The 22,549-nt window shown below is 44.2% G+C and overlaps 1 protein-coding gene across 1 annotated transcript in view; it reads right to left on the bottom strand.

Moving 5' to 3' along the window:
• The window catches only part of RPS6KC1 (ribosomal protein S6 kinase C1), a 315,485-nt gene that overhangs the window by 230,849 nt on the left and 62,087 nt on the right, over nucleotides 1–22,549 (bottom strand). The window contains exon 6 of the mRNA XM_063919063.1: nucleotides 1,670–1,729. Within this exon, the coding sequence (XP_063775133.1) occupies nucleotides 1,670–1,729 (60 nt within the window). The remainder of the gene's footprint in view (nucleotides 1–1,669; nucleotides 1,730–22,549) is intronic.

Genomic DNA, 22,549 nt, shown 5'->3' with positions numbered 1-22,549 from the left:
TATACACACAGTACAGTAACAATGTGACAGGTACAGTGGGAAGTTATACACACAGTACAGTAACAATGTGACATGTACAGCGGGAAGTTATACACACCGTACAGTAACAATGTGACATGTACAGTGGGAAGTTATACACACCGTACAGTAACAATGTGACATGTACAGCGGGAAGTTATACACACCGTACAGTAACAATGTGACATGTACAGCGGGAAGTTATACACACAGTACAGTAACAATGTGACATGTACAGTAGAAAGTTATACACACAGTACAGTAACAATGTGACATGTACAGTGGGAAGTTATACACACAGTACAGTAACAATGTGACATGTACAGTGGGAAGTTATACACACCGTACAGTAACAATGTGACATGTACAGTGGGAAGTTATACACACACCCCGTACAGTAACAATGTGACATGTACAGTAGGAAGTTATACACACAGTACAGTAACAATGTGACATGTACAGTGGGAAGTTATACACACCGTACAGTAACAATGTGACATGTACAGTAGGAAGTTATACACACAGTACAGTAACAATGTGACACGTACAGTAGGAAGTTATACACACAGTACAGTAACAATGTGACATGTACAGCGGGAAGTTATACACACAGTACAGTAACAATGTGACACGTACAGTAGGAAGTTATACACACAGTACAGTAACAATGTGACATGTACAGCGGGAAGTTATACACACAGTACAGTAACAATGTGACATGTACAGTGGGAAGTTATACACACAGTACAGTAACAATGTGACATGTACAGTGGGAAGTTATACACACAGTACAGTAACAATGTGACATGTACAGTGGGAAGTTATACACACAGTACAGTAACAATGTGACAGGTACAGCGGGAAGTTATACACACAGTACAGTAACAATGTGACATGTACAGCGGGAAGTTATACACACAGTACAGTAACAATGTGACATGTACAGTGGGAAGTTATACACACAGTACAGTAACAATGTGACATGTACAGTAGAAAGTTATACACACAGTACAGTAACAATGTGACATGTACAGTAGAAAGTTATACACACAGTACAGTAACAATGTGACATGTACAGTGGGAAGTTATACACACCGTACAGTAACAATGTGACATGTACAGTAGAAAGTTATACACACAGTACAGTAACAATGTGACATGTACAGTGGGAAGTTATACACACCGTACAGTAACAATGTGACATGTACAGCGGGAAGTTATACACACAGTACAGTAACAATGTGACATGTACAGCGGGAAGTTATACACACAGTACAGTAACAATGTGACATGTACAGTAGAAAGTTATACACACAGTACAGTAACAATGTGACATGTACAGTAGGAAGTTATACACACAGTACAGTAACAATGTGACATGTACAGTAGGAAGTTATACACACAGTACAGTAACAATGTGACATGTACAGCGGGAAGTTATACACACAGTACAGTAACAATGTGACATGTACAGTGGGAAGTTATACACACCGTACAGTAACAATGTGACATGTACAGTGGGAAGTTATACACACAGTACAGTAACAATGTGACATGTACAGTGGGAAGTTATACACACAGTACAGTAACAATGTGACAGACAGGAGAGAAGAGAGCAGTCAGGGAATCACAGGCGTTGGAAATAACTCACCCCCACATTCAGACTGGCTGGTGAAGGTCACGTCATCCAGGCCGCAAGAGTCTTTCCTCACTAGGAGACAACACAGAGGATCCACGTTAGTAGCGACATTTACATACAAACAACAACAATAAACAAATTAATGTGTAACATTCACATTTCTGGACCAGATTGTTGACGCTTATTTTGATGGCAAACACCAAACATCACCTTGCATTATACATATGCGTCCTCACAAAGCTTTGCTAAAATCGCTCCAAAAGCAATGGGGACAGGGAGAGCCGCGTTACCAGCCATTGGCAATGTGCGAATTGTCCCAAAAGATTCCCGCTCGTCTACATTAAGGGGGTCATTCCGACCTGTTCGCACGCTGCTGTTTTTCGCAGCGCAGCGATCAGGTCACTACTGCGCATGCACCGCAATGCGTAGGCATATCGTACAGGTACAAAGCGGATCGTTGTTGAACGATGGATTTAACGAAGAATCCATTCGCACAGCCGATCGCAAGGAGATTGACAGGAAGAAGGCGTTTATGGGTGTCAACTGACCATTTTCTGGGAGTGTTTGGAAAAACGCAGGCGTTTTCCAAGCGTTTGCAGGGCGGGTGTCTGACGTCAATTCCGGCCCCCGGACAGGCTGATGTGAACGCAGCGGCTGAGTAAGTCCAGAGCTACTCAGAAACTGCACAAACTGTTTTTGCAGAGCTCGGCTGCACAAGCGTTCGCACACTTGCAAAGCGAAAATACACTCCCCTATAGGAGGCGACTATCTGATCGCAGCGCTGCAAAAAGTAGCTAGTGAGCGATCAACTCGGAATGACCCACTAAATACGCGAGAATGTTGCAAAAGTACTAATAAAATAGCTAAAAGTAGCGGCAAAAACATAGCTGAATATTAGCGCAAAAGTAGCAAAGAGCAATAACACTGCTCAACGTTTCTGTCTACACGTAAGACTAACAATGTGGCTAAACACGGAATGACATGATGTAGATGCAGTGACCGGTGACATACCGATATACAATGATGTATGACAACATGATTTGTCACATTAAGCCACACTGTCAGTCTTCTGTACGACATTGACTGTCATAGGTCGAAATTAAAATGTTTGTCTGCCGGCAGCCACTAGATGGCGCCCAACGGAGCTGTTCAATTTTAGCTCCATTCGGGCACGATGGATGCCAGCGTCTGCATTTAAGCTCGCACCCTCCAGGAGTGGCGAGCTGAGATGTGCAAAACGTGACCCATTTGGTCGCCCAAACGCCACTTTTTTCGCAATCACGCCCAGCACTTTGGTCGGGTTTAGCTGCTTTATCTGGCGAACCCGGCGGTTATGGGCGCGCCCAACGTGAAGAGAAAAAACAGTTGAATTGCGCCCCGCGATCTCCCATCATTCTAGATGCAGAACAATTGAATACCGCCTATATTGTCCTATGCCAATTCCATTTGTATGTTACGCCTCTATTGATTGCTCATGCTGGTTGTGGATCATTAGATCTACAAGAAAAAGGTCTACAGTCATTAGGTCAACCCCAAATGGTCAATATGGAAAAGATCGACAGGGTCGTCAATAGGGTCAAAATGGTGACACACAAAAAAAATAAAAAATCGACATGACAAAAGGTCGCCACAAAAAATGCTTGACAACGTTTTCACTTTTTTTTGGTGTCATGTTCGCCGTCAAAACACATGGAACCCCAATTAGTGCACCGTGCCCGCTCGCCATGCTTCAGGTTTCTATTTCCAATCACAGTCCACGTGGATGGTAAAGTAAGAAAAAGTTGAAAAAAATGCAAAAAAATCCTAAAAAGTTATGTTGACATTTATTATTACCAGTTACTTATATAGCGCACACATATTCCGCAGCGCTGTACAGAGAATATATGGCCATTCACATTGGTCCATGCCCCAGTGGAGCTTACAATCTATATTCCCTACCACATGTACACGCACACACAGTCACACTAGGGTTAATTTTGTTGGGAGCCAATTCACCTACCAGTATATTTTTGGATTGTGGGAGGAAACCGGAGTACCCAGAGGAAACCCATGCAAGTATGGGGAGAATATACAAACTCCACACAGTTAGGGCCATGGTGGGAATCGAACCCATGACCTCAGTGCTGTGAGGCAGTAATGCTAACCATTACACCATCCGTACTGGCATATGTTGACCTTTTGAACCTGCCGGCCTAATGTCTAGAGTGCCCAGTGTAGTCCTGCGTACGGCTGCCTCACCTGGGCCCTGCGTGGGTAGGGATCGATAACCCCTGCAAATGGTGACACAGAATGGCCCTGGCACACTTACTAGGGTATTCAATTATCCGCAAATTTGCGGCAATTTTCCGCCCGGAAATTTTTCACGGCAATCGGGCGAAAATTGCAGCGAAAACGCTCCGTTTTTCGACCTATTTAATTCCAAACGGGTTTCACGTGAAAATTCTTGCAGTCAAAAGTGCAGGTGAAAATGGGGAAATCAGCCTGTACCCCAGAAAATGCTAAACTAACATAGGAAAACAGAAGAGAAGTGTATTAGAGATCACATTAGAGAGTTTTTGGGGACTTAAATTGTGTGAAATGGCTGTTATATGCATTTTTTTAAAAATGCAAAAAAATGATAGAAAGCAAGTTTTTTTGAGAAAAATAAATGCTCTCATTAAAATTGGGGTACATGAAAATGGGTATAAGTATATATTTGGGTCATTTTAGGGTACTTTAAAAAAAAAAGTGGAAACAGACCGATTACTCCCACCTGCAAGCCTAAAAACACCTGTCCCACTCAAAGCACCCCAATATACCTGTCCCATACCTTGAACCCCAATTTCCATCACTTTGTACTTTTTCACCCCAAAAATGACGTCATTATTGGCCAATTAAAAATAATTAAAAACCCCAACGTGCTTAATTAGTCATTAAGGGGGGTGTCCCAGGAGTTCTGTACCATATCCAAAAATTTTTACCTTAAAATAGTGACTTTTCCCAACTTTTCACCTGCTTCAGAGTAGGTGAAGTGAAATTAGTGAAAAAATGATCACCGATAAATTTCCCCGGAAAATTGAATAGGCTGTAATTGCGTTTCGCGGGAAAAGTCCGGTTTTTCACGCGAAAAGTCCGTTATCGCGGCTAATTGAATATACCCCTATATACTGAATGGCAGAAAGGATAAACAGGAAAATAAACAGAAATACAGAATTATTTTTGTGTGAAGTAAATACAGACATAGGTGGAATTGGGACCGGAGACCGGACATGAATATTTCGGAGGAAAATGTTAAGATTCTGGATAATTGTAAAACACGCAATGTGGGCAGACAGTCTGTAAGCAGAATCAATGTTCACTGTGATTTGGGTATAAACCCGGCTCACCACGAGCAGGATCTATAGCGGACTGGTTCCTAGCAGATGGAACCGCGCACATCTATAGAGGCTCCATCACAAACGTGCACTCCTGGCGTGACTTGAGACACTCCCATTACAGCGAATGGGACGCGTGTGCATCACGGACGCACGCGTGGGCCAGATGATGCGATAGGCGGGCGCGCCACGGCACAGGCGGAGCCACGATTAGCGTGACTCCATCTGTACATTCACCTCCATATGTCAGGAAAAATCACTCCCCAATATTTGTTGGCATGCAGATGTGTCCTCATGCACCGTTACTGAACTTGCGGCAAATAGCCCCTCTCGGAGAACTAAATCCGGGGTGATCTCAGCCGCCGAGCGTCTTTCTCGATCAAAATGTGCGGTTTATTCCCATAAATAAAACCTGGAGCGCCGTATGGCATACAAGTCACCAGTGACAGTATGAGGACACATCTGTACCTCCCATACAGCTTAGACCCCGATTCGCCGATTCAACCCCTCTCTGTGGTCAGCCATACTCCAACTCATGCAAACGAATGGAAGTAAGTAAAATCATAAAGTTCTATGGTCCCTTCAGGTCAATCAATCTACGCATAAACTTTCAGTGCAAGCGACATCGCCAAGGTACCTTGGCACGTGCGCAGTGCGATCGCGGCACATGCGCAGATACAAATCACTAAATTGCAAAAACATTGCAACTGCGTACCAACATGAAATAGGCCCTTTGCACAGAATAATGCCCATAACGCAGTGGTTCCCAAACTGTGTGCCGTGGCTCCCTGATGTGCCTCGGGACACTTGCAGGGGTGCCTTGGATTGGTGGTCCAGGACCAATTAAAATTATTTATGGTCAATGTAATAGGCAAAACCGGTGCTGGTGGCTGCTAATCATAAAATACGTGGACAAACAGAAGCAAATCTTGTCCCTCACCACACAATTTAACTTATGGATGACATATAAACACAATTTACTTCATTTAATATTTCTTTCTAAATTTTTCAATAAGAAGCTTTTGTCCTTGAGGTGCCGTGAAAAAATTCTGATGCTCGAGGGTGCCGTGATTCCAAAAAGTTTGGGAACCACTGCCGTAACGTACAATACACTAAACTCAGAGAAAAAGAAAAAAATATTACTGTATAATTTCAGGTATTTCTGAATTTGTTTTATTTTTTACCACAATGCACTGCATCTTATTCTAGAAATTATATATATATATATATATATATATATATATATATACATATATGCACACACACACACACACACACACACACCATGGGTAAGTAAAGATGCCATACAAGGTGTCACAACACGGACGCAACGTTCCCCTTGTAAATGCTTGTCACGCCGTCCTCTGCGAGTGCTGGAAAATGAATATGCATGGTTTGCGACCTCTGTCAGAAGGAGAGCCGCCGGTGGGGGCATCTTACATGATTACAGAGAACCCCTTTTCCCATGGTAAGTGCAGCAGAGCTGTCCCTCAGATGTGCTAGTCATTCCTGGCGCCGGCTCCTGGCACCTCATCCCCTGCTCCGCTTCCAGCACAGAGACAGAAGAAACTAACAATTATTATTGTGTTACAGGTGAGTAAGCAGAGGCGCGGGGAGGAAGGGACGCATCCATGAGAAAAACAGATTGTAAATGGTACATTTTTACCACTGCGCAGCCCTCCTGCCGAGAGGGAACGTCTGCAGGAACGGGACGCGGCTTCTATTTCACAGTTTAAAAGGGACTAAAGGGAATGAAAGAATAAACTAGGTTAATGGCAAGAGCCATTGGAAAAGGGTTTTTAGTCTTTTTGGTTCTTTCTAAAATAAAAACACTTAGCTTTCACTTAACCCATTGCTTCCGTCACCCATAGAAACATAGAATGTGACGGCAGATAAGAACCACTTGGCCCATCTAACCTGTCCCTCACTTGAGTTATCTTTATAAAGTGGATCTCCGTCTCACGGGGCTTCATCTAATCAACGTTACTAACTGGATGCGCCAGATGACCTCCATGTTTTCTGTAATGAACTCATGGTGGACCTCTCTGCTTCGTCTTCTGAGAAGTGGTGAAGGGTCTCCACGTTCCATCACTGACCGCTCCCTTGGGCGGATGGACAGCTGGACATGGTATGTTGGCGAGAGCTTGATCCACCAGGGGGAGATTGCAGAATTGCTGGCGGGGGCTCACGGATCGGGGTCAACACTACAATGTTGTTAGACATGGTTACTGGCGTCAAACACTGAAGCCTGCCTGTTACACCCCAAGGGCATCGTGCATTTGGTGTCAGTACCTGTGGGTACTAACTCTGCTGTCATCATGGTGAGCAAGGGGCACAAATGGATGATCAAGTTCCCGCAGTACCTACCTAATGCAGACATCGGTATAGAGATGTGTCCACTTACATCTAGCCTCCTTGCACATTAAACAGTATTTCTAGTCATGCCATCTGGTGGCATGACTCTGTTGCGCAAAGAGTCTATCCGTGCAATTTTATACATTAAAGTGCATCTAACTGATAAAATGATGCATATTGGACGCACTAGCAGCTTATGCTGAGTAAAATGATATGCGGCATGAATATATTCTGTGTGTGACCGCGGCTGCATCCGAATACGGAATGCTACATTACAATGTTTTCCTAGAAAAATAGCATTTTGCATGCAGATACAGCCGCAGACACACACAGAATATAGGCATGCCGCATATCATTTTAATCGACAGATTCTGCTTGTGCATCCTATTTGCATAGCGCAACGCTAACGGAGTTGCTCACACATGCCAGGCATCTCCCGTTGCGTGGCGTATTGAGGCAAGATGTATGAGGACATGGAGTTCCCAGGCTCCCATCGACCCCACCCTGTTGACAGCATCTTACTCTCCTAAATTTCTGATGTTTGAGGGTCACCATTGACTTGGCCCTTTCCTATTCCCCCCCACATTCACTCCCTTTCCCTATCCTCACGTTTCTGTCAAAGTCGAAAAATATTGTAATACACACAGCACGTACTAACCACACACACATGCCCGCTGCGCGTGCACTTGTTCCGCCATGCGTGCACATATCCGCAATTTGCGTATGATCGCTCCCGCGATCCTGCGCGTGGTATGGGTATTTACGGCGGAGTTTGTGAGCGCATAGAGGGTTATCAGAACATTACATATTTAACCCAAATAGTGCACATTGTACACATAGCCGCCCTGCACCACATCAGCAAGTATCAACAGTTTAAATGGTTCCAGGACTAAGGGATTCACCTTTGCATGATAGGAAGGGACAGACTAAGGTTATAAGGTGATGTCTAGTATCCAGCTGTAGGGTATTTTAAGGGTAACGTTCCGGTGTTGGTTAGAGGAAGATCGCATGTTCCTGCGTATAGTTATGTGCAGAAGTAGAATATAGATATAAACTGTATTTACTGTATATTATGTATGCGGCGGGAATCCAGAGGAGACCACCCACAAGAGCAGTTGGGAAAGACATCGCCCACCTTTTCAAATCAACCTATGACCTCTCCTGTAATGTAAAGATGCATCTCTGTGTCCAATAGACAAAGGGATTACAGTAACCATTGTATTGTTTATGGAAGTTGTGTATAAAAAGCCTGTTGCTGCCTGGCCGGTCAGAAGACTCTGAACGCTATCTACCTGATGAGCGGAGGACTGGTCCAGGTTGTGCAAGCGAATATTCTCAGGTATGTACATTGACTGTAGCCATTATTCTGTTGTAGATTTATCTTGTTAGCCTTGGAGTGTATAATTTGTACTGTTATCCCCTTTCAAATAATCCACTGTGGCGTTAGAACCCAGCGGTTAACTACAAATCGGTGTTGTGTCCTCTTTTCCCTGCTAGGGTTTAAAGTGTATTTAACTGTATAAGGTTTAAGAGTGTATTGATAAGGTGTGTACGCACTGCGGGTACTTTATACCGTCAGCGCTGCATAAGGTTTAAGGTATAACATCACTGCATTGTACTACTAATAAGGTTTAAAGTTTATCAAGAGTGTGTGCGCGCGCTGTGCGTACTTTGTACCCCCAGCGCGGCGTGTGTACGCTAAGTCCGTACAACGTACGGGACTCTGTACGCAAATAGCGTACAAAGTGCGTAGCGTATATATTAAGTATAGCGGCCGCAGCGGCTCCATGGTAAAAGTGTGTTTAAAGGTATAGCTTTATTGTTTAAGATAATATTGACATTATCAATTGGGAGCTCTCACGGGATATCACGTTCTTAATGATGCACTGTACATTACAAACGCGGCTGTAATTGACCGGCTCCAATGGACGCATTGAGAAGCTGATGAAAAAACATCCACTTTAATGTATTGTTGTGGTATCAGTAAGACGCAGATATGAAATTTTAAGGGACAAGGCGTTTCTCATAATATTTAAGATGCTAAAATGTATTTTTATTGTTGCAAAACAAGGTTCAAATAGGTCATATTGTGTTTGATTCAGATTGGATTGTTTATCTGTTTAAGTAGGTTTAAAAGTATATTTAAAAGTTTGCATAGCTTTGATATAGTTTTATTTTTAACTCAGGCCTAAAATAACTTCAGATGCTTGCATGGTGTGTGATTTCTTTGTGACAGAGGAAGCCGCATGGTCTGTCCTCCATTTTGGACTAACCACATGCCTGTCCACCATTTTGTGTAACCCTCATGGATGTGGAAGGGGGAGGAGCAGCGGCCATTTTGGGAAGGTAATTGTTCTAAATGGCTGATTTTCAGTCTGCTCAAGAATAATCAGCTCTCCCTGGTCACAATCAATCACCATTTATGAGTTACCAATGCATTTATTTAACCCATGCCATAGTCAATTACAAATAGTTTCAGATGGGGCTTAATGAAAGTTAATAGTGAGATGAATACTTGATGTAAGAAGTACACACAGATAAAAAAACAAAGTTTTTTTTTTTGGTTTGCTTTTTCTTTTACCTCTAAGATTTAGCTAACTCTGCTTACTATAAGATAGCCATTGAAATGCAAATTAACCTGTGTAACTGCTTTTTCTTAGCAGTGAACAACCCCCTTGAACAGGCAGCATTGATATGCAAATTAGAGACTTTAAAGGAAATGCATTCATTTCAGTAGGTGTGTACTGTGTGGGGGTTCTATGAGAGTCAAGTTATATATATTATATAAATATATATTGTATATATTATAATTATGTGTATATTTATATCAGTGTATGTTCTGCAAGATGGCTATCCAATCTGAATCATACCATTTGAATTATTGATTATTATTAGATTCATTTTGACCTGTGCTGAGAAATTTGTTGCTATTTAGTTAAAACATAGAATAAATATTAAGGAAGTAAACGTAAAACACAAATACAGTCTGGCCTAGTTAAACAGGTTTATACAGGAAGAAACTGTGTTGTGTTAAGTAAACGATTATAGGTAATATCGATTACATTTATAGAAGTGTGGGATTTGTACTACTGCGGACGTACGGTCTTTGTACACGTGTCTCGGATAAAGTACGGGACTGCGTACGCAATGTGAAGACATACGCACGGTCGCGTGTTTACGCAACGTGCGTAAAGGTACGGCCGCTAAGTACAAATTACACAATAGCATTGTTTAGTTTAGGCGCGGGACGGTAGCCACGCGATAATAGCACAAATTGCTCAGTGTCCAAGATTTAGTTTAAATAAAACCTTTTTTACTGTATTAACTCTGGTACTAAGGCTGCTTATCTGAATGAAAGTTAATTTTCTGTACAGAAAAACCAAAGTGTATTTGAGTGAACGAACGTGAGTGTGCAAACAATAAAGGTTTTGTGGACCCAGGGAATTCGGAATCCCGTAGGAGACCACACCAGGTGAGTGGAGACTTGGTGGCGTGAGAATAGCTTGCTCACGTTAACATAGATTGAAGTGCAAAGGAGCAAGGTAGCAGATACCGCAGACCAAAGGTCAGCGAGGTTTAGAGTACCGCAGACCAAAGGTCAGCGAGGTTTTTGTTTAGATACCGCAGCCCAGGGGGTTAGCGAAGAAACCCATATAGGCCCGTTTTGATACGCTCCGGCTGAGGTTTCGCAGCCTAAAAAAATCGATTCCATTGGTCGTACGGCGGATAAGTAACAGTTACCTATACGCTGTGCAATTGGACCGTGCGTTCGTTGGGTGCAATACTTAGCGCAGCGTGATACCTTTTTTTTACGAGCTTTGCGTAAAATCGCGGGATCATTAGCGCTGGATATAGCATACGCAAGCGTGATTTGTGTAAAAAAAAATTTTTTATTTTAAGGGAGTTTCGCTGGTCACTCAGGAAATCTCCAACGACCAATATTTACTGGAAAGGGTAAGTCACTCCCATATACTTCCAGTAAATAGAGGTTACATAGGGGCCCTAGGTTGGGTACGTACCTGCGCTGACGACAGTGCTTGGTAGTATTGGCCAACGTGGGCGGTGAGTGGGTGAAAGCACTCGTAGAACTTTCACCGTTGCCTTATATTGAGTATTTTGTTTTTTTGTAGGATTAGCTGAGAAGGCAATACCTGCAAATTATGGGGGCCAGTTGCTCAAGTAAGGGACGTTCAACCAGGGTTCAGGTTGACATTCCACGGCCCAGGGGGTCAGCGAGGTACATAATGTGTGAGAAGCATGGATCACACACTGAAGTTTTTTTGCAATGAATGGGAACGTATGACTGCGGAAGATAGGGAACCATTCCCTAAGGTAGGCAGTTTTGAACCAGAGGTGTTGCAGAATCTAAGGGTTAGGATATGTCTGATAAAATCCCGAAAGCAAAGGGTCAGACACACAAACTGTTTAAATTTATGGCAACAAGAGGGCGATATGCAAGAGAAATTAACATATGCAACCGGTTCCAAACCTAGCGGGGAAGAGAACACAAACACACCATTGTCGACACAGGTCGAAGGGGAACAGAAGGCTACAGTCAATGATACATCCGTAAATGATAGAAATTGTATGAAAGAGCAATGTATTAACCCTAACTTTTGCAAAATGTATCCTGTTTTGAAGTCTCTCCGAGGTTTTAGGTCACAGGGAGATGAAGGATTCAGCCAAATCGCAGCTCTCCTCCAAGCAGTCATGTTGCAGGAAACTCAGGTGGGACCTGTCCAACCAGGTAAAGCAGTAACAGTATTCCCCAATGAAAGAACTGGTGAGGTCACAGCTACCGGTAAGTATGAGACAGTTCATTGCACAGAGACAACAACACCACACAGAAAACAGATTAGGAACGGAATGGTAGGATTCCACCCTGTCTTGGAAATAGTAACTCCCAATGGGGGATCCGATAGTCAGGAAGTAGTCCTCACCAGGAATAATGCAATGTATTGCCCATGGCCCAGAGATGAGCTGCGATCAATCATTTCAGAATTCCCCGACCCTCGGAAGCATTTAGCCAAATGTCAAAAGTTTATCAGAGATCTGGGTAATGCGTATGAACCGACAAACCAACATTGGCGGACATTTTTGAAAGCGTGCCTACCCCCTAATATTGACACCCAAAAATTCACCACTGATTGTAGACTAAAATCGGATAATCCTATGACTGACCGAAACAATCAGGAAAATATAGAACGAATTAATAGGCAACTAGAGTTGTGTTTTCCCACTGAGTGGAGAAGAATTTTCTCCATAAAACAGAGGGAAAATTAAATGACATCTGAATATTTCCACCGAGCACTGCAGGAAATGGATAGATACATGGGGGTATCAGATACAGAGAACGATACGAATTACAGATCAGACAGTGAGGGACAGAGTACAAACCTCTTTGCCTGGTTGGAGAGGGGCCACAGTAGCTTGCCTTAGAGAGTGCGCAATTGAACACCATAGGAATATTGCTAGGCGTAGAAATCTGCAGGAGGAGAGGCTGAGGATTGAAAGTATACAGGCTCTTACACCAAAGTCTCATCAGCCCAAGTCCCAAAACCCGAGTAGTAACAAAAAAAACCGAGGATATGTTACATTTGTAAAAATAAAGGACATTTTGCTAGAAATTGTAAGAGTAGTAGAGCACATAGCCAATATAGACTCCTAGACAGAGTCAACAAGCCACGTTATTAAACACATAGACGGGATCAAGGGACATATAGTAAGGAATCACGATACAGTATAGAAAAACACAGATTCGGTTAATGGGAAGAACAGAATAAATGCAACTTTACCCTTTTGACAGAATTTACTGGGATTAGGAGGAGGCTTCAAAACCTCTGCTTCTCTCTCTCTAGCAGAAGTGACCTCTAAGTAACTTAACAGGAGTTTTGTTAGAGATGGTATACATATAGAGTGCTCCCACCCAGGAAGCACAAAATATGTTAAGACACTCATGAAGACTAATGTTGCATTTCACTGTTTTAGAAGCATGTCCATCACAGGTAGAGGAAATTATCTCAAAAATACCGGGTTCCCTATGAACTTAGAATGGACAAGACACTGGATTGATGGCTGGGATAGTCCCAGTAGAGATATAACACACATAGAATTTTTTTAAAGGGAACAGACTGATTAGGGAATCATTCCCCTAAGTGCCCAATCCAGATGTCAAACTTTGTAAAAATCTTCTTTGCCTCTACAAACTTATCTATTACTAATGATTTGTCTTCAAAGTTTCCTCTTCATCCTTTTACGTTCACTGACGGGATTACAGTTCAAACGTCACATGCCTACTCGGTCTGCCAGAGCTCTGCCTAAATCCAGTATATCTCACTAGCATAGGGACACCAGTATCAGTGTGCCTGGTCATGCACAAAGGGTGGAGAATGGGAATACTGGTGAAGGGAGACTGTGCATAGATACCGATATACATGATGGTGTGACAGCCTGATGGTGAACGCAAATCTGACAAATTTTCTTTTTATTATTTCCCCTCTCTTCTCACTTCCCAAAGATCACACAACTGATAATACACAACAGTTAAACAGATTTATGTTTCCTACAGAAAGGTCGCTGACCCGGAGAGAACATCGTATCACTGGAGTGTCTGTTCCAGGAAGGATGAGAGGCAGTACTGTTGAGACGGCACCTGAGCGCGGAGAACAACAAGACCAAGAGGCGGTTGTCTCACCAGTTTTTCTTTTTTCTTTTTTTTTTTTATTATTATTTTCTCCATCTCCCACTACCCTCCTTCTCTCCTTCCCTTTTCCTCCCCCTTCTTGTTTCCTTTCTCTTCCCTTAATAAGATGGACTTACCCCAAGAGACTGCATTCCGGGTTTTTCTGTTAACCCTGTTGTTGACCAGAACAGTCTGTTTCGGTGAGAGTCCCAGAGAGGTCGAGAAAGTATCTGGAATGGGTTCTGATGGCGAGGACGGATTTGCAGAATTCCAAGAGCAACACATCACTCGAACAAAGGCGAGTATCAGAAAACGATCTGGGAGTCAGGGAGATAGGAGGCACTGTGAAGGGTTATTGGCTGAGGAAAATTGCATTTGTAAAAATTGTGAGAACATAGTTGAGGATGGGTGCATCCAGAGATGTCAGTCCAGCCTTAATATCAACATGGACCGTCATCCATTGAGTGACTCACTAGTGGGTAAGGTCTTAAACCAGACAGAATGCTGGGTGTGCTCACGAGTACCTCAAGGTCAGAGCAAGTCAGGATTAGTACCGTACCCTTTAGCAATAGATGAGGTACTCGAATTACGGGGTGGGAGACCGGTGGACAAGAAATGTAATATTTCTAGGCCCCCTAGTTTGAAGCTCCACCAGTATCATGTAGATAGATCCTTAGTATGTTTCAACATTTCCAATTACCGAAAACCAGGAAATTGGGAGGTGACATGGAATAATCAAACCATGGCATTTTCGCATAGAGCTGATAGGATACCCATAGACACTGAACTTATACGCCAAATAGCCAACAGTGGAAGGTACTTCCGGTATAGGTATACTCAAGGAGGCAAGACCATGCGGGTTGGAGAAGTATCACCAGGGTACTGTGCGCATATACAGGATACTTGTACTGAGCAGATGAGAGAACTAGGGATTGAGTTTTTCACTTGGAAAGTTTGTAATATGGTAATGTCATATTCTGTCCCATATGTTCTCCCCGATGATGCATATTTCATATGTGGGAGGAAGGCGTATAAGTGGCTTGCCCCAAACTTAGAGGGATTGTGTTACATTGGAAGTGTGTTGCCAGAGGTCATGACCATAACCCATGATAAGATGAAAGACGTTCACCGCAGTGCTCAGGCTCCTTATACTCATACTCATTATGAACACATCGTTAAGAGACACCTCATAGATAGGACAGAGCACGTAGCCTCTGATTTGATCCACGAATCCACAGGGATTCAATTCCTTCTCGCATTAGACATCACCCGTACTGCCAGAGGAATTATAAATTATAGGTATATCCATGCGCTAGCGAACCTGATAGATAATATCACTGAGATGTATGACGACACCTTCAGGTATACGGGCAGGGAGTTGCAAGCTTACAAAACGGAACTGATCCAGCACAGGATGGTCCTCAATTATATCACAGCCGTGACGGGTGGGTACTGTGTCACTTTGGCAACTCAATATGGTGTGAAGTGCTGCACGTATATTACAAACAGCACTGATGACCCAACCGAGATCATCGATCAAAAGATGGACGATATCATGCAGTTGAAGTGGGAGTTCCGAAGGAGACACAACCTTACCCTGACTGCTGTGAGTAATGAACTGACCGGCTGGGTCTCATGGTTGAACCCACGCAATTGGTTCTCAGGTTTAGGAGAATGGGCTCAAAATGTTATTATGAGTGTAGGAAAGTTTCTCCTTTGTATCCTGGGAGTCGTCATAATTATTGGCTTGATATTTAGGTGTGTTCGAATTTTAACGCGGTGCAAGCACGGCACAAAATTGATGAGTCTAAGGAGCGGGGGCATTGTTACAGCAGCAGATTTAATTTACGACCCATCCATAGAGACAATGGCCCTCATTCCGAGTTGATCGGTCGCAAGGCGAATTTAGCAGAGTTACACACGCTAAGCCGCCGCCTACTGGGAGTGAATCTTAGCTTCTTAAAATTGCGACCGATGTATTCGCAATATTGCGATTACTAACTACTTAGCAGTTTCAGAGTAGCTCCAGACTTACTCTGCCTGTGCGATCAGTTCAGTGCTTGTCGTTCCTGGTTGACGTCACAAACACACCCAGCGTTCGCCCAGGCACTCCCACCGTTTCTCCGGCCACTCCTGCGTTTTTTCCGGAAACGGTAGCGTTTTCAGCCACACGCCCCTGAAACGCCGTGTTTCCGCCCAGTAACACCCATTTCCTGTCAATCACATTACGATCGCCGGAGCGAAGAAAAAGCCGTGAGTAATAATACTTTCTTCATAGTAAAGTTACTTGGCGCAGTCGCAGTGCGAACTTTGCGCATGCGCACTAAGCGGATTTTCACTGCGATGCGATGAAAAAGAACGAGCGAACAACTCGGAATGAGGGCCAATGTTGTGATAAGGATTGCAAATGAATTCTACGACCCGTTTCTTTCACCCGTTTTTCCTTTGTCTCCCCCTTTGCCCAGATACATTGATCCGGAAAAGACATCAACTACACCCAAGAATGATTACAAAAATGTTATGTGAATGTATTTTAGATATGTGTCTTATCTTCATCTCTACAACCTTCAGTTAGTGACACACATAGTCGACAGGTGATATCCACATATATTAGCACTCACATATGTTCCCCCTCCATGTATCATCAACTAAATGTGCACCCCATTTGTTGGAACAAGAAGCCGAAAAGAGCTCGGTAGTGTTTGTTGGCCCACTTACAGACCCTTAATACGGGATGAGAAGGATTTAATGTATACTTCGCAATACCTTGAAGCTTATCTAGAACATATACGGCACGATGATACATGCCCGTCAGACATGAATTCATACATACATGCTTTTACTATCCCACTAGGTCATACATTTCCCACCTACACCTCTCCTCCTACCATCCAATCATCTGTAGATATTGTATTGTATATTTTTCTGTTTCTTGTTTAGATAGTGGCAGTTATTGTTGACTGCCAAAGGGTGGACTGTCAAAGTCGAAAAATATTGTAATACACACAGCACGTACTAACCACACACACATGCCCACTGCGCGTGCACTTGTCCGCCATGCGTGCACATATCCGCAATTTGCGTATGATCGCTCCCGCGATCCTGCGCGTGGTATGGGTATTTACTGCGGAGTTTGTGAGCACATAGAGGGTTATCAGAACATTACATATTTAACTCAAATAGTGCACAATGTACACATAGCCCCCCTGCACCACATCAGCAAGTATCAACAGTTTAAATGATTCCTGGACTAAGGGATTCACCTTTGCATGATAGGAAGGGACAGACTAATGTTATAAGGTGATGACTAGTATCCAGCTGTAGGGTATTTTAAGGGTATCATTCCGGTGTTGGTTAGAGGAAGATCGCATGTTCCTGCGTATAGTTATGTGCAGAAGTAGAATATAGATATAAACTGTATTTACTGTATATTATGTATGCGGCGGGAATCCAGAGGAGACCACCCACAAGAGCAGTTGGGAAAGACATCGCCCACCTTTTCAAATCAACCTATGACCTCTCCTGTAATGTAGAGATGCATCTCTGTGTCCAATAGACAAAGGGATTATAGTAACCATTGTATTGTTTATGGAAGTTGTGTATAAAAAGCCTGTTGTTGCCTGGCCGGTCAGAAGACTCTGAACGCTATCTACCTGATGAGCGGAGGACTGGTCCAGGTTGCGCAAGCGAATATTCTCACGTATGTACATTGACTGTAGCCATTATTCTGTTGTAGATTTATCTTGTTAGCCTTGTAGTGTATAATTTGTATTGTTATCCCCTTTCAAATAATCCACTGTGGCGTTAGAACCCAGCGGTTAACTACAAATCGGTGTTGTGTCCTCTTTTCCCTGCTAGGGTTTAAAGTGTATTTAACTGTATAAGGTTTAAGAGTGTATTGATAAGGTGTGTACGCACTGCGGGTACTTTATACCGTTAGCGCTGCATAAGGTTTAAGGTATAACATCACTGCATTGTACTTCTAATGAGATTTAAAGTTTATCAAGAGTGTGTGCGCGCGCTGTGCGTACTTTGTACCCCCCGCGCGGCGTGTGTACGCTAAGTCCGTACAACGTACGGGACTCTGTACGCATATAGCATACAAAGTGCGTAGCGTATATATTAAGTATAGCGGCCGCAGCGGCTCCATGGTAAAAGTGTGTTTAAAGGTATAGCTTTATGGTTTAAGACAATATTGACATTATCATTTCCACCCCTAAACATTCCTAAAATCAGCCAAGCCTGAGCCTGGAGCACACTGCAGCATATTATATGTGGCCAGCTAAGAGAAGTGTGTGGGGGCATTGAATGGGCAATGCAACATGTTGGCGCTATAGGAGTAAACATTAATAAATAATTTCCGTAACAGCTCCCGCAGGTCAGCCCCTTCTTCATCTCTGAGTGAGAAGCAATATCTGCACCTCCTATGAAAGTTACGGAGATCTCCAGCAACACGTGTCCACAGATGTGTTCCAGACAATCAGCAGCAGAGGTGTTGGGGCTAGCCCCGCAAGTAGGGAGAGCTATGTGGGAATATAAATTGCTCTCGGCTCTTCCAGCCATAAGGTCAGCGGAGCTTATCCTCTCAGGTGGCACAATGCAAGCAGCGAGAGACAAAATTCTCACATCCTCCTACTCGGCCACTGCTGGGAGCGACACCAGTCACCTGTACTTAGCGTCTCAGGGTGTGACTACACGAGGTGTAGGGAACAGAGGGATCTTAGTAACCTATCACCACCTTGGTGGAACATTAAACATCTGAGGAACAGTGACTTGGATGACCAAACGTCCCCTCTGCACCCGGTCATTACCAGAGGTTCACACTTAGACTTAATTGCCGTTAGCGCCGGTAGGGTAAGCTTGCCGGCACTGTGACAGCCAAGGCAGGAAATCTGATAATTATCAATATGGAAGTACAATGGTTGAAGGTTGATGGTCTTGGGCAATCTGCATTAGCCGTGTTTTCTTTGGCGCATCACGTGCGGTTTTCCATCCATCTGGGCGTGTGTTATTTAGGCACTGGTGAGTTATTCTTTTAGGTTCCATTCAGTAGACGTGTCCGAACCACTTCAAACACTCTTTTAATATTGGATTCAATTGTGGGTTGGACTTGGCATAGTTCTCAGATGTTTTAATTTTTCCAGCGGCCTGTTACCTTTACCTGTAGGATGTTTCGTAAGCACCTCCTTTGGAAACGTTCCAGCCTTGGTAGGTCATTTTTAAGGACTGTCTAAGATTCTGAACCATAAAGTAATATTGTTCTAACTGATGCATTAAATACCTTAATTTTTGTGGCAACGGAAATGTCCTGTTGGTTCCAGAGGGCTTTTATCGGGGTTACAAAGGCGGCGGTGGCACAACCTAAGCGTCTTGTGATGTCGACTTGAGCGACTATCTGTTGAACATTGCTAGTTGAACCCAGGTATTTAAAAGGTATGCCAGAGGTTTGTACATTACTGCACCATCCAGAGTCAATAAACATTCCCCATCTCTGCACGTCAGATAGGGCAATTCCGCAGTTTAGTTACAAAAAACATGTAATGACGCATGGCAGGGTTGTCGAGCGGATCAGGCAGTTCTGGAATGATGGTACACTGTAGGTGCAGCGCTGTTATCAGTAGTGTGCAGCACATGTGGGTGTAGCAGTATCTGGGACTATGCAGGTGATCACTGACTATGCACCAGGGGAATGGTGGTACACTGTAGATGCAGAACATGTGGGTGTAGCAGTACCTGGGACTATACAGGTGATCAGTAACTATGCACCAGGGGAATGATGGTACACTGTAGATGCAGCGCTGTTATCAGTAGTGTGCAGCACATGTGGGTGTAGCAGTATATAGGACTATGCAGGTGATCAGGGACTATGCACCAGGGGAATGGTGGTACACTGTAGGTGCACCGCTGTTATCATTAGTGTGCAGCATATGTGGGTATAGCAGTATCTGGGACTATGCAGGTGATCAGTGACTATGCATCAGGGGAATGGTGGTACACTGTAGATGCAGCACTGTTATTAGCAGTGTGCAGCACATGTGGATGTAGCAGTATCTGGGACTGTCACTATGCAGGTGATCACAGACTATGCACCAGGGGAATGGTGGTACACTGTAGGTGCAGCGCTGTTATCAGTAGTGTGTAGCACATGTGGGTGTAGTAGTATCTGGGACTGTCACTATGCAGGTGATCAGTGACTATGCATCAGGGGAATGGTGGTACACTGTAGATGCAGCGCTGTTATCAGTAGTGTGCAGCACATGTGGGTGTAGCAGTATCTGGGACTATGCAGGTGATCACAGACTATGCACCAGGGGAATGATAGTACACTGTAGGTGCAGCGCTGTTATCAGTAGTGTGCAGCACATGTGGGTGTAGCAGTATCTGTCACTATGCAGGTGATCAGTGACTATGCATCAGGGGAATGGTGGTACACTGTAGATGCAGCGCTGTTATCAGTAGTGTGCAGCACATGTGGGTGTAGCAGTATCTGTCACTATGCAGGTGATCAGTGACTATGCATCAGGGGAATGGTGGTACACTGTAGATGCAGCGCTGTTATCAGTAGTGTGCAGCACATGTGGATGTAGCCGTATCTGGGACTATGCAGGTGATCAGTGACTATGCACCAGGGGAATGGTGGTACACTGTAGATGCAGCGCTGTTATCAGTAGTGTGCAGCACATGTGGGTGTAGCAGTATCTGGGACTGTCACTATGCAGGTGATCAGTGACTGTGCACCAGGGGAATGGTGGCACACTGTAGATGCAGCGCTGTTATCAGTAGTGTGCAGCACATGTGGATGTAGCAGTATCTGTCACTATGCAGGTGATCACTGACTATGCACCAGGGGAATGGTGGTACACTGCAGCTGCAGCACTGTTATCAGTAGTGCGCAGAACATGTGGGTGTAGCAGTATCTGTCACTATGCAGGTGATCAGTGACTATGCACCAGGGGAATGGTGGTACACTGTAGGTGCAGCGCTGTTATCAGTAGTGTGAAGAACATGTGGGTGTAGCAGTATCTGTCACTATGCAGGTGATCAGTGACTATGCACCAGGGGAACGGTGGTACACTGTAGATGCAGCGCTGTTATCAGTAGTGCGCAAAACATGTGGGTGTAGCAGTATCTGGGACTATGCAGGTGATCAGTGACTATGCACTAGGGGAACGGTGGTACACTGTAGATGCAGCGCTGTTATTAGTTGTGTGCAGCACATGTGGATGTAGCAGTATCTAGGACTATGCAGGTGATCAGTGACTATGCACCAGGGGAATGGTGGTACACTGTGGGTGCAGCGCTGTTATATCAGTAGTGTGCAGCACATGTGGATGTAGCAGTATCTGGGACTGTCACTATGCAGGTGATCACAGACTATGCACCAGGGGAACGGTGGTACACTGTAGGTGCAGCGCTGTTATCAGTAGTGTGCAGCACATGTGGATGTAGCAGTATCTGGGACTGTCACTATGCAGGTGATCAGTGACTATGCACCAGGGGAATGGTGGTACACTGTAGATGCAGCGCTGTTATCAGTAGTGTGCAGCACATGTGGATGTAGCAGTATCTGGGACTGTCACTATGCAGGTGATCACAGACTATGCACCAGGGGAATGGTGGTACACTGTAGATGCAGCACTGTTATCAGTAGTGCGCAGAACATGTGGGTGTAGCAGTATCTGGGACTATGCAGGTGATCAGTGATTATGCACCAGGGAAATGGTGGTACACTGTAGATGCAGCACATGTGGGTGTAGCAGTATCTGGGACTATGCAGGTGATCAGTGACTATGCATCAGGGGAATGGTGGTACACTGTAGATGCAGCGCTGTTATCAGTAGTGCGCAGCACATGTGGATGTAGCAGTATCTGGGACTATGCAGGTGATCAGTGATTATGCATCAGGGGAATGGTGGTACACTGTAGATGCAGCGCTGTTATCAGTAGTGTGCAGCACATGTGGATGTAGCAGTATCTGGGATTGTCACTATGCAGGTGATCACAGACTATGCACCAGGGGAATGGTGGTACACTGTAGATGCAGCACATGTGGATGTAGCAGTATCTGGGACTATGCAGGTGATCACAGACTATGCACCAGGGGAATGGTGGTACACTGTAGATGCAGCGCTGTTATCAGTAGTGTGCAGCACATGTGGATGTAGCAGTATCTGGGACTGTCACTATGCAGGTGATCACAGACTATGCACCAGGGGAATGGTGGTACACTGTAGATGCAGCGCTGTTATCAGTAGTGTGCAGCACATGTGGATGTAGCAGTATCTGTCACTATGCAGGTGATCACTGACTATGCACCAGGGGAATGGTGGTACACTGTAGATGCAGCACTGTTATCAGTAGTGTGCAGAACATGTGGGTGTAGCAGTATCTGTCACTATGCAGGTGATCAGTGATTATGCACCAGAGGAATGGTGGTACACTGTAGGTGCAGCGCTGTTATCAGTAGTGTGCAGAACATGTGGGTGTAGCAGTATCTGGGAC

The sequence above is a fragment of the Pseudophryne corroboree genome, chromosome 4 (assembly GCF_028390025.1).
Source record: "Pseudophryne corroboree isolate aPseCor3 chromosome 4, aPseCor3.hap2, whole genome shotgun sequence".
Classification (NCBI taxonomy): Eukaryota; Metazoa; Chordata; class Amphibia; order Anura; family Myobatrachidae; genus Pseudophryne; species Pseudophryne corroboree.
The sequence above is the reverse complement of the archived record's forward strand: the minus strand, read 5'-3'. Positions and strand labels throughout refer to the sequence as shown.